Raw genomic sequence first — 12,751 nt, 5'->3', positions numbered from 1 at the left:
GCGAGCGGGGAGTCCTTCAAGAAGATCGCCCGCCCAATCCGCGCCAGCGTCGCTCGCCAGGGACTGCGGCGGCAAGCGGCTGAAGGCGGGCGCGCTTCCGACGGTACCCACTGAGACGCTCCTGTCGCTTGACTCGCGTCTGCTGCCCGCGTCCAACCTGCGAGGACAGACGCGCAGCGGACACGCCTGGCTCCGCAGGTTGACCCGAGAAAGAGCGGTTGACTGTAGCTGCCGTGAAACGAACCGAAACGGGCAGAGAACGACCCTGACGGCGACGCAGGATGCTCTGTGGAGATGGAGTCGACCAGGTTCGACTCAGTGGAGTCAGGATGAGCGTCGTGGCGGGTCAGATTCTCATCGGCGAGGGCTTTTACGCCGTTAAAGCACCACGACGATGACGCACGCCCAGACCGGGGCCTACGGCTTCCCACAGAAAAATCAGCCACAGGCGGCCGCCTACAAGACAGCGCCCTATCACCGGAAAAAGTGAGAATAGGAGTTGCCTGGACCTCGCGTAGGCCGAGGAAACACAAAACCAGGCCTCGCAAAAAAGCAGCACCACATGCAGCGAGCGAATCGATACGTTTTTCATTTCTCGCATGCACATGCGGAGGGCTGCCACGCCTGCCCGCCGCATCTGATCGTAGCTGCAGCTCGCGGGAGGATTCCAGAGAAAATACAAGGCGAAGAACCCCGAATACGTTTGTTTACATACAGAGGGGCGTGTGACATGATGTGGCTGCCGGTTTTGATCAATTTTTTTTCTTTCGCAATGCTTTCTGATTGTCAAGTTTCTGATACCGGTACTAAAATGCTAGGAAATAATACAAAAAGGTTTTTTTTAAATATAACCAAATTTTGATGAAAGTGGAAAAACTTCTAAAGTTTTTTCGTCGCTTTCTTGCCGTGAGCGGCGGGACTGATTCGTCTTTATATGCTTAGCGAGGTGCGTAGGGGAGATCAGGTAGTCGCTGCTCTGTGAATAGGCTATTCGCCAGTCTGTGACGTATTTCCTGGTAGCAATTGCCAACGTATTTCGTTCACGCTGCTGAGAGGATGCCTTTCTCGGGCACAATGACGCGAGGGGGGCGATTTTGTCATTATCTCTACGTCTAAGTCATCACATAGAACAAACGAGCCGTCATGCCAGCTGCCCCTGTTTAGTGCTTCTTGTAAGCTTTCATCCTCGTGGTAGTGAGCGTCGCGCCACAAAACACAGGGATGGCTATGGGAAAGATTAGCATCGCCTGCATGTCCGTTTTTTCAGAGACCGCCCAACACCATTAGTCAAACCGAAGCTGCATTCATCCCTGGTGACACTCGGCGTTTCGAAAAATTTTGACATGAAAGAAATTTTGGTGCGCGACAGGCTGGCCAGGATACGAAGGAAGGCGCGAGTCGCTTGCGCAGAGTCTGGCATCTGGCTTATTTGTTCAGTATTAGAGACGATGGTGCAGTGGAGCCCCGACCGTTTCGGTTTATCACGTTAACCATCAGAAATGAAAAAAATCTATAGTTCATCGGATCTTTGTCTGAGTATGTCACTCTCTGTGCGAACAACGAGAGTTCCGTGACAGACGGGGCTCGATCGGTGGACTGTTGAGTTGTACCTGCATCGAGGTGCTTTTTTGGCTTTATGTGACGCATTCGATGGTTCGCGCTCTAAAACACTGCATGTTCCACTATGCGTGTTGATTCTTTGTGTTGGTAGCTTAGGCTAACATCGACTGCCCCCATGACTGCTTCGGGGGGATTCGGTCAAGTCCCTTGGCAGAAGGTTCAAAACATTCAGTCGAGGAGACAGACAATGTCGAGCCATGCTGCTCTAGCGTGGGCTAGGGTTGACATGGCGTGCTCCTTCCCTTTTGCAGTCGAGCGCTTGAGTTGTAAGTTGAGATCTGGCGCCCTCCCCCAGGCATCCAAGGAAATTGGTGACACAGTTGTCGCCCTCGAACTCACATGCCTGGATCCCTTGATTTGACAGAGCAAATGGCTGCGCTTCGTCATGTGCGAATGCGCGCCTACTCCAGAGATAGGCAAACGACCCGCCCGCAGCTACCAGTTCTGGCTCGCAGGTAGATTTCGGGAGAAACGCGCGGTCCCCAGACAACCAATCTTCCCCAGTATGCTTATTCGTACACACACTCATCACATGACGGAAGGAGTATCCTTGTACCTTGTAGTGCCTAATAAGGTGTCACACAGAGGCTACTGAGAAGGAGTCGCAGAGTTCCGTAGGCTTGCAATACTCTGAGAAGCCTCATGAGGCTCAAGATCGAACCCGTCACAGCGCGTTGCCATCGGGAGCGTCACCACAAGAATCCCACGAGAAAATTCTACTGGCTGCTCATCCCCTCGCGGACGGTCTTTGCTTCATGGGCTGACCTCTCACATGTATCTCGGCTGTTCCGCCATCCAGAACGTCGAAACAGCTGAGGATTGCGCCTCAACGCCAAAAATCTTCTTCATATCGTAATGCCGTGGGCGGCACCGGCGGTGTGGCTTCCTGGGCACCCGGTGACGCCAAGAATTCGCCTTCTTGACTCCAGGCCGCAATGCGCTCCCAAAAAAAGATCTATGCGAAATGTGGATGCGGACCGCCAGTCTCTCTTGAGTACGACGCCCGCGAGTGCGCCAACCACGAATGTTTGTAAGTGTTGCTACCCCGTGATCACGGCCTCTGCAGCACACGAAGCCGCACCTTTTTAGGTAGGCGAATAAACCACAAGTAAATTGCAGTCTCGCACACACACGGGTTCTGGTTGATCGAAAGAAACAGAACACGCAGATTTTTGAGCCAACACCTGGAGACGAGGCTCTGGTGTCTCGTAGAAGCCACGCTTGTTCGAGGCCACCTTTGCACGCCGTTTGTGATCGCCGGGCTGAGCTTACATTTTTAAAGACACTGCTGTCTGGAGGCACATTTTCACTCCCTCCTCAGTGTTTCGCGTCGTGTGTGTGAATGCCTGCATAAACGACGTTCATGTCTGTGATTTCCCGGTGCTTTCTCGTCACTTCATCGAGAGAAACGCGGCCCCAGCCCGCTAGCGGCTTTCTCTGAAAGGTCTACTACGCACAGCGAGGCCTTCTGTAACGAGGGCGGGGCGGCGGCGTCGGGTTCCGCCGAATTCGTTGCGTTCTTTGTAACTTTTTTGACACGTTCGCCATTCAGGGCGACTACCGCAGCCTGCTTCGTCCTAGGTAACCAGGTGGGCTGCCGAGCTCGCGCACACCGAAATGCTGTCTGCGCGAGCGAGCGGCGGTGTGCCCGTTGAGTGAGCGCGGGAGCACAGGAATATCCGACCCCTGTTTTTCCCTCCGCAAATTCATGTCATTTTCGCCTTTTCAGCAGTCCAATCATGCTGCTTGCACATCGCGGGTAGCCAGATCTTAGGAGTTCTCTGTCGTGCGGGAGCCTTCCCAGCCATGGTGGTGTCTTTTCGGCTCGCGCTTCACCATGGCGACTTCCGGGGCGTCCGCGCTGCCGGGCCCAGACAGAAACGTTGCTTTGCCTGTCCCGTCTACACGCCAGCCGGGAGACACTCACGCTGTCTACGCGTATCAGGACCGGTCTGACAATTCACTTGCGCACCAGTTTAGTGAGATTCCCCCCATCTCCTCGAGCAGGGATGGCGACTCTTTTGGCAGCGACGACGAATACACCATCGCGCCCTTCACACCATCCGCTCGACCTTTCCAGGCTCCAGACGCCACGTCCTGCCCCCTGCCCCCCGCGAGATTTTGGACTTCCACGCACAGGCCCTCACCAGAAGAAGCTGGCGCCTTCGGGGGCCTGCCACCTACGCGGAGAGAAGGCTGGCGCGCTTTGGCGAACGCGCCCGTTCCTCACTGGGCGGTTTCTCCTCTTGCGCCGCAATCCTTTATTCGGTCGCATACTCATGCAGCTCGCGGCGTTCATGCCCTCTGCGCTATCCGCCACGAATCTGGCGTCGCTGCCTGCTGCCGCGGGGAGCCGCCGGCGAACTGCCTTCCCGTGCTCGCAGGCAAGACGCCTGAGTCTTTTCGAAGTTTCAGAGAGCTTCCGGGTGAAACGGGACTTCCTACCTTCCACGGGAACACTGGGGCCCGCGCAGGCGCTGTAGAACCGACCTGCGCCGGCGCTTGGCCGTTGCAACCTGCCACCTCTGACAACTTCGCCCACACAAATGCGGCGCGAAGTCTTCAGACAGCGTGCAGCCCACTAGGGCATGCAGACCGTGTGAAGCACGTGCCGGAATGCGCCAAGCCCTCGTCGCAGATCTCGTTTTCGCGTGGCGGCGCGTCGAGCCTTGCCGCAGCGACCGGGCTTCCGCCTGGCGCGTTGAATTTCCTCGCGCACTCTACCCCGCAACGCGAAAATTCGCGAGGATCCTCTTCTAGTCTTCTGCATGTCGCGCTACCTTCCGGCTTGAGTCGCTGGACGAACGTGGATGACCAGCTGCCGCCGACAGCCGCTTACTGCGAGTGCCCCTCCGCACACAGCCCACACGTCACAGCGCGGCCTCGCGGCAGCCTCCCCGTTTTTCCCTGGCTCGCGGAGACTGTGGAGCCGCCGGCGGCGTACATGAGCTCGCCTGTGGCGACGACGCTGCGGCCCGGTGCGCCTGAGGACGCCGCCTGCACTTATCCTTTGCGTCACGCGCATCCGCGTCGTCGCCCCACTGAACCCCTCTTTCCGCCTTATGACCACTCCCCATCACGCCCGGACTTCGCTTCTAAAACGGGCGGCTCGTTCGGCCCTGGCTGCCCGCGGGACTGGGCAACTCCCCGCGCCCCGTCGTGTCCCCTGCCCCCCCTTTCGCCCCGGAGCCGCCCTCACCTTCGTCAGTGCCCCCCCCAGTCTCCTGAGCACCCGCGCCCGAGTCCAGCACAGACTGGTCCAACGAGAGATGCCGCAGTCCGCGGGAGTCCGCAGCTTCCTCCTGGCTCGCTGCCCCGTGTAATGGAGCCTCCGCCCCGCTTTTCGCCGACTCCTCTGTCGCCAGCTGTCCGCACTTTTTATGCCGGTCTTCCCTCGCCTCCCGCGCAGCCGCACACTGCGCACCCGCCGTCTCTGCAGTTCTCTCCGGTCGCGTCTTGTTGCAGCTCTGCGTCTTCCTCTCCCTTCTCTCCATCTTCCGCGTCGCTTTGTCCGCCGCCGTCAATGGGCCCCGTCCGAGGCGCGGAGACTGGTGCCTCGTGGTCTATGTCGGACTTTGAGTCAGACGGAGACCCCGAAGAGGCGATCACCCCCTGTGGCTCGCTGTTTTGTGAGGAGCGAAATCTCTTCGGCGAGGGCGAACCCGGGCCTCGCATCGGGCTCCGGGAGACCTCGCGCGCTTCCGGTGAAGTGCCGCATCTGACCGTCGCGGCGAGAGACACGCAGGGGCTCGTTGCCTGCCCTGAATTTTCCCCTTTTCCCGCTCCTACGCTCTCGCGGACGCAGGCGGCAGATGCCGCAAGAGAGAGGCCTTGCAGACCGGAGCCTTTGGCTGCTTGGGTTCCCGCGGCCTCCGCACGTGCGGCGGATGAGGCTGCAGGACACAGTGCTCAGCTGAAGGGAGACGCCTGCTTCGCGTTTTCCGCTCCGTCTCTTCGCGGCCCAGAGAAGAACCGCTGCGAGAGAGGAGAAAAACACTTCTGGCGCGCGTCTTCCAGCCCTTTCCCGGACCCCGCTTCAGACGATGAGGTTGCGGCCTTGTGCTCTGCGGTCGATGCTACGCAAGACAGCAACCAGGGGTGCAGTGGCTACGCCGTTCGCCGCCGCGCCGAGGCGGGGGAAGCTCGAGGGGAGCTGGGGCTGCTGAACGAAGAAATTCAGGGGAGCCGCGCGGCTCCTGAGTCCCCGCGAATCTCCGCCTCTCGCTCCATCCGCTCATACGCGTGCTCCACAGGCTTCGACGATGCCGCAGAGGGCGCCTCTCGCGCGGCTTTACAGACGCCTCTCACACATGGCTGCGAAGGGACCCTGCTCCACTCTCCAGCCAACGAGGCAGAGAACGCGGTCCACCGCTTTCCGCTGCTCCAGGTCCAGGAAGACTCTGTGAGCACCGCTGTCTGCGTCGCTGCGCTCGACGGCTCCACCGAGTTCGAGAAAACCCAGCACCGGTCGGTGGCCTGCGGCGGAAGGAAAAGGGAGGAGCGCGGGGCTGAGCGGGACAACATTTTTGACGCCGGTCCCCAGGGCCTCGACTGTCTTCCGCAAGACGAACGTCGTGGGGCGTGCCCGCGGGAAGAGAGAGAGATTGCCGGGGCGGACCTCGCCCCAGAGGAGGAAGGCCGGTTCAGCAGGGAGCAGAGACAATCTGATCTTCGTCCCGCTGGCGGGGACCTTGCCGCGCGCGTGTTTGCTTTCTCTGACGAGAGGGATGCGCAAAGGGAGGATCTGGAGCCGCAGAATCGTAGGGACTCCGTCGGCGACGCGCCCGGGGGACGCTCGAGTCTCCTGTCTGAAGACACAGGTCCGATATGGAGGGACGTGACCAACGAGCTGACTGCGGAATCAGCGTCGTCAGCTGCTTCTGCTTGCTCCTGGACCCGATGTGACGCATTTTTTGGCTTTCCCTGGCAACCTCCGAAGGTCAGGCGGGGACAGGTAGAGACGGAACGGCCCTGCGTCCCTAGGCTGTGCTTTCCAGTTGCTCCAGAAGGCGACGTGGCTTCATTGACCGTGACTGTGGGAGGAGAGGAAGGAAGCGATAGACTCGGCGTGCCCGAGGGAGAGGAGTCTGCTCTCAAGTTGCGAGAACTCCGTGGGGAGGGCCTGTGCGTAGAGGGTCGCGCAGACGCCGCGTGGCTAGTTCAGCACACCGCGGCGTCGCCCGGGTGCGTCTCGAGTGCCTCGGCTTCAGCTTCAGAAGAAGAGCTCGGGAGTTCGCTCGGCCTCTCTGGAGAGCCCGCGGGTGTAGAGGCTTGTTTCCGCCGTGCGTCGCACCGTTTGTCGCGTTCGCTTTCGGTCTCGTCGTCCGCCCTCTTTGTTCTCGCTTCGCCGCGAGAGGACGCCGAAGCCACATATGCACATCTCTCCGCCTACGCGCCTGCGGACTGCCTTGAACTCGCACAGCATCCTCTCAAGTGGGGAACTCCCGCAGAAGCGGAGCCGGCCAGATGGCGCCGGAAGGTCAGCCAGGCGTCCCCGGTTCGCACGCGGAAAAGAGGAGATGCGTGTAGCTCGGAGGACGGGGAGGTCGCGACTCGGGTTCCCAGGCCCCCGGGGTCTCGCCAAGAGCGCGGCGCAGCGACTCTCAGCTTCTTGGCCTCCGCCACAGACGCGCAAGAGCTCAACATGGAGGTGGAAGATGAGAACTTGGAGGACGAATCCTGGCCGCGCCACATGGAGGCAGGCATCGCGATGGAGAAATGCCTGCCGCAAGGAGCACGGCCGGCGTCTCTCAGCGCTCTGAAGAAGAGGAACTTGGACGGGAGTCGCGGGAAAGCGACAGAGGAGAAGGAAGGGTCAGCTGCACAAGAGACAGAGAAGCGAAACGAGTTGGCACTCCGAGAGTGCGATGCCGAGGACGCAGGCGTCCGCCCAGCCCGGCAGAGGCACAAGGAAAAGCGGCAGTTCGCGCGGCAGGACCTGCTGGCCTCAGCCTTGCCTGGCTTCGCTTCCGCCGCGGCACGCCGACCGGAGAATAAGGAGACTGCGAGATCTGTGAGGTCGAGAAAGAAAAAAGCCAAGGAGACAACCAGGAATGGAAAGACCTCAACTGGAGAGACGCCAGAGGAGGCGGACAGCGGCACTGTTCCCTCTGCGTCGCGCGAGGGCGGCGTCGTCTCGGCTGACTCGCCCCGCCCGGGTCTCCAAGTCTGCGGTGACACGTGCGAGACGGGCTCCAGTCGCAGCCAAAAGAACTCCGGCTTGCCGCGCTCCCCCTCTGCGTCTTCCTCGCTTCTCTCGTCTCCCAACGAAGCGCTGAGCGAGGCGAGGGCAGAGGACTCAGCTCTTGAGCCATGGGCCGAAACCAGGCTCGCCGGTGCCTCGTTGTCCGCCTCTGCGTCTTCTGCGTCTCCTTCCGCGGCGGCGCCCGCCACCGCGGCTGCGTCGGTAACTGGCGCCGCCGCCCCAGTGGCCGCCTCTCAGGGGTCCGATGCGCTCTACGTGGCGTGGTGGCCTACGGCGAAGGAGCACTTCGACTCGCTCTGGACCGACTCGAAAGCCGGCTTCGCTTGGCTTTCCGCTGCCTCGGGGACGGAGGCGGGGCGGAGGCTGCTTTCGGAGAGCCGAGGAGGGCGGAAGGTCGCGGCAGCGACGCGCGAGGGCGTCCAGACTGCGGTAAGCCAAGTTTAAGGCTGGGCGCGAGTCTCACTTCGCACCGAGCGGGGTCTCCCCATCCGCGCACCCGTTCCCGAGAGCGAGGCGGGACGCGCGGAGTCGCAGTGCGATGATAGGAAGACCGGCATCAGGCGAGAAAGGGTTCCGAAGGGCCGCTTCAAGAGCGAGAGGCCACTGGGGCGGGCATGCTCCAATAAGTATTCGGAGTCATGTGGGACTGAACGCCACGTGGCGCCCGCTAGCGTCAAAGCTGTGTCGCGCCTCCGCGTCGTGAGCAGTCCACTGGGACGGTGTTGTGCTGCAATCATAGCGAACTGCTCTCCTTGTTCCACTACCCCCTAACCAGAATCTGTTGTTCCATATATTAGGGAGGCGGGTGAGATGCCGTCCTCTCGCTGCTCGCCAACGTCTTTTCATCCTTGAGTCTCTTACGCGGTCGCAGGTCCTCCGAAAGCAGCTGGCGGCGCTGCGGCTTGAAGGCATTCAGTACGTGCTTCGCAGTGGATCCTCGCTTGCCTGCCGCGTCGGGTTCTTCACGTAAGTGGCCTGCCTCTTCCGGCGTCCTGCCCTTCACCTCTGCAGCTTGCGTTGCTCAATCGTAGAATGCAGGCACACAGGCGGACAACATAGCGGACGCCGGTGACTCACGTAGTACGCGTGCCTGGCAGTGGGAGGGGGGAGGATACGCAGATCGTGCACAGACGCATGCCGATGCGGATTCGGGTGGTGGGGCGGCGGAGGGGGGGGGGAGCGGGGGGGAGAAAGAGGGGCGCCTATCCTATTCATCCCCTGCCTTCTGGCGCTCAATAGGGAAGTTCCTCTATTGGGCACAGACTTGTATCACCGCCCGCACACTGAACACTTTTTCCTCATCTATTTTGCCGCCTGTGCGCTGCGCAGCTCTCATCATCGAGACGCGTTTCTTCGGCGTTATGGCGCGGACTCGACTTCGCCCGCGGGCCCGCATTCGCAGTGGCTCCAGGACATCTGCTTGGCGTCGCTGCTGGCGTTTTCTTCCATTCCGGCCTCGACGGCGGACGCCAGGGGAGGGAGGCCTTTGGAGAAGTCGAGTGACCCCCGCAGGAGGCGAAAACCGGGGGGGAAAGCGGGCGCGCGGGCAGACGGAAGGGCAGCTGTGAAAAGCTCCTCTTCGTTGTCGTGCGCGCTCTCCTTGGGGGCTCACGCTCGGCCTGTGGCGGTCCCGCTGTCTCCCTCTGACGCGCTGCCGCTCGCCAGCTGCCTCGCGAGGAAAGCAGCGAACTTCCTCAAGAGACTGGGACTCGAAGACCTTGTTATGGCATCCCCTGCGCTTGCCTCGGAGGCCGAAGCTCTCGTCACGCCCGCGGGAGACCCCGTCGAGGACGGTATGGCCCCGGCAAAGCCTTGCCCTGCATGCGCGGTCTTTTTTTTAACGCACTCGCGCGCATACCTGCTGTGAATCTCTCTGTTCGAGCAGCCACCTGCTTGAAGTTTACTACTCTCGCCACACGTTCTGCAGCCTTTGGGGGCTTCCGCCGCGAGCAGTTAGGCATTGACATATCGACTGCAAGTTTTGTGGCTCTTGCACACGTGTATATCACTGGCTGTAGAGGCACTTCGATATGCCTACGGTGCGGGAGAGTGGCCTATTCCCTCCCACCCCCAGTGCAATTGTACTTGCGTAGGCAGTGTTACTCTTGTTGGCGCTCCATCTGCGACTGGCGCATGAACTCCCGTCCTCTCGTGGGAGCCCATTTCACTCAAGGAACCCGCTGTGGTGGCCTGTCCTTTTCAGCACATGGCGGCGGACTCTCTCTCGCCCCTCCCTGCCTGGCGGTTTTCCTCTCATGGCTGCCGCTCTCGGTCTGGGCGAAGGGCCCCCGACAGGTACTTCTTCCGCAGCTGTCGTCTGCCGTCCGCTTCGCTGTGCTGCTGCCCGCGAGTCAGGAAACGGCACGATGCACCTGCATGCGCGCCATCCAGATGCAAAATCGGGGAGAGATAAGCGTGCGAGCGCGAATTCGACGCAGCTTCATACTTAGGCTGCGTAAGCGGTTTCGTGGATCGCGCTTCAGATCTTACCGAGTGGACGTTCTGTTGAGTCGCCCACTGAGTCCGATTTTGCTAGAGACCGTGTCGCCCCAGGGGCAGCCGCGAGCGCGAGTCGCGTGCTTGACTGCCTGCCTTCGGCCGCGGCGGGCCATGCCTCACTAATCTCACTTGGAAAATGCAATTTCGCAGTCATCAGCCTCAGAACCGAACTCGCGCCGGTAGTGGTGTCTCATGTCACTCTAGCCTGGTATTCAAGGATGGGTGTCAAAGCCTTCCTGCGACGCTGGAGTCCTTCCGGAACTTGTCTCTGGGTGTATATTTGCGGTGGCGTGGAGCTGCGAATCGCAAGGCAGCGGCTTGTCGGCTTTTTTTTCTCGCCGAGGGAAGTGCGCCACAGTGCTCTGCGTGTTCCTCTTTTTTTACAGGTATGCGCGTTCTTCAACGAGCGTCTTCAGCGGATTGTTCACTTCAAATGCCGCCGCATGCATTTCCTGCCCAGTGGCGGAGCTCAGTTGGAATTTGACAGGTATGCTGCGACTCGCATTGGCAGGGAACGATGTCCGATGCTTCGCTGTCTCGTGTCTCCCAGTCTCAGAGGCGTTCGTGTCCTGCGGCATTCCTAACCCGCCTCAAGCAGTCGACCGAGCAATTCCGCGCCTCTGCCGTGGGCGCGTCTGCGCCGCTGCTTGCGTGTGAGGTTTCGGTCAGCGCGAGCGAGCGCGGGAGCCTCTCAACTGGGGCAGTTGGATTTTCTTTCGGCGCATTCGCGCGCTCAGGCAACGTCGATTCTGTTTTGCTCTCGTATTCGTATGCATCCGTGTGTCTGCACGCACAGGTGTATGCGGGGTGGATATGTGGCTGTGTGCACTGGTCGGCGAGGCCCTGCGGCGCACCGGTGAACCGAAGTGCCCTCAGGGAGGCTCTGAGCGCGGCGTCGTGCGACGACGTTTCCGTCCGCTCACTCTGCGTGTGTCGCTTGTTCAGTCCAGCTTACGCGACGCAGTTCATGAAACGCTACGGAGGCTGTCGGGAGAGCCTCGGCGTCCAGCGCTTCCTTGACCAGTTCTTTCCTACTTTAGACGTTTTCCTAAGTCCCGCGGAGCGGCTGACGGCCCCGCTGTTCATTTTCCAGCTACCGAGGTACCACACACTGGGCAGCCTTCCGTCCCTGTCGTGGCTTCCGTCGGAGCCTCTAGCCCACGCCACGCGCGTTGAGGAGCAGCGCGGGGTTTGGTCTTCGTCTCGCCCTTCTTCGCGGACGGGCGCGGAGGCAGCGAGCCGCGAGGGCGAGAGCGACGCAGACGCTGAAGAGGAGGGTAGCGGGCGAAACACGTTTTCGGAGAGCTTGCAGTCCTCCACAGAAGCGGGAGATCTGACTGCTGGAACGGAGTCGAGAACTGCCCGCGTGGCGCGGCTGGAGCGCGGCGAAGGACAAGACAGGAAGAAGAAAAGGCAGGCCGCCCGCAGGAGGCCGCGGCACAGGGAAGCCGAGGGCGCGGCGCGTGCAGATCCTCAAAAGGAAGTGAGAAAGATAGGGAAATCCGCGGAGCCAACCACGGGGCATGTGCCTCCGAGGCCCGCGGAAAAGAAAAAGAGGCGAAAGGCAACTGCAGTTCAGCGGGCAAGAGGGGTGGTATTAAAGTGACACAGAGCTTCTCCAGGCGAGCGAACGGCGAAAGCCTATAAAGGAAGGTCGCGTATGGGATCATGACAGTTTCGCGCCCTGTAGGAGCTTCGCAGGCTCTCCTGACAGCCAAAGGCACACGTTTTCCCGCCTATGCTCACGGTGACAAGAAAACAAAACAGATCGTTTCCGAATGTGGCAAGGCGTGTGCCGAAGCCAAGTAAACGCGACGTCTGGGCGCAGCAGGTAACAAACGCGGGGGGCGCGACTGTCAGACGGCGAAATCAGCCAGAGAAAGGGACGCCTTAGACGAACGAGAGTGGACTATTCTAACGTAACAAAAAAAATGTTCAGACGCACTTTCCACGTGTATATTCCCCGGTGTGCTCTCCACAGAGAGGATCTGGGGCACCGCGGCCACGCAGCGGTCTGTTTTCGTGTGGAGGAGCTTGCTCCTTCGCGAAGAAAGGTAGTTTTTCGGTTCATGCCGGTCTTAGATTTCCCGCTGGTGATAGTGTTCACGGGTATGGCGCGCGGCTCGCTTCAGTAGCAGGATAAAACACTGGGTTTGCCGGCTTCCCTTCGCATTCTACACGGGTGCCCAGTCTAGGAGGTGTGCAGTTGGAATTACACTAACCTGTGGCGGGGAGGCCATACCGCAGCCGTGTTGCATGGTGAAGGCTCTGCCACAGTTTGTCCAGTCACGGTACGATTTTCCGGCAAGCTGACGGCGTGTTCAGGGCGATCAATGCAGTCTAGTGGGGAGTCTGTCTTAAGTCCCTGAGTGGCAGACGAGTGGAATTGTGCTGCAGCCAAGAGCATTGGCTCACTGCTTTTGTCGG

The 12,751-nt window shown here is 60.4% G+C and overlaps 1 protein-coding gene across 1 annotated transcript; it reads left to right on the top strand.

Moving 5' to 3' along the window:
* Positions 1-3,457: 3,457 nt before the first annotated feature.
* BESB_073920 (uncharacterized protein) lies at positions 3,458-11,930 on the top strand (the record flags this gene model as incomplete). The annotated part of the gene is made up of 6 exons (XM_029365765.1): positions 3,458-8,254; positions 8,697-8,791; positions 9,155-9,618; positions 10,029-10,120; positions 10,711-10,811; positions 11,270-11,930. The coding sequence occupies 6 exons, from the start codon at positions 3,458-3,460 to the stop codon at positions 11,928-11,930; spliced, it is 6,210 nt and encodes a 2,069-aa protein (XP_029218249.1).
* Positions 11,931-12,751: the final 821 nt, after the last annotated feature.

This window comes from Besnoitia besnoiti, assembly GCF_002563875.1.
Source record: "Besnoitia besnoiti strain Bb-Ger1 chromosome Unknown contig00007, whole genome shotgun sequence".
Taxonomy (NCBI): Eukaryota; Apicomplexa; class Conoidasida; order Eucoccidiorida; family Sarcocystidae; genus Besnoitia; species Besnoitia besnoiti.
The sequence above is the reverse complement of the archived record's forward strand: the minus strand, read 5'-3'. Positions and strand labels throughout refer to the sequence as shown.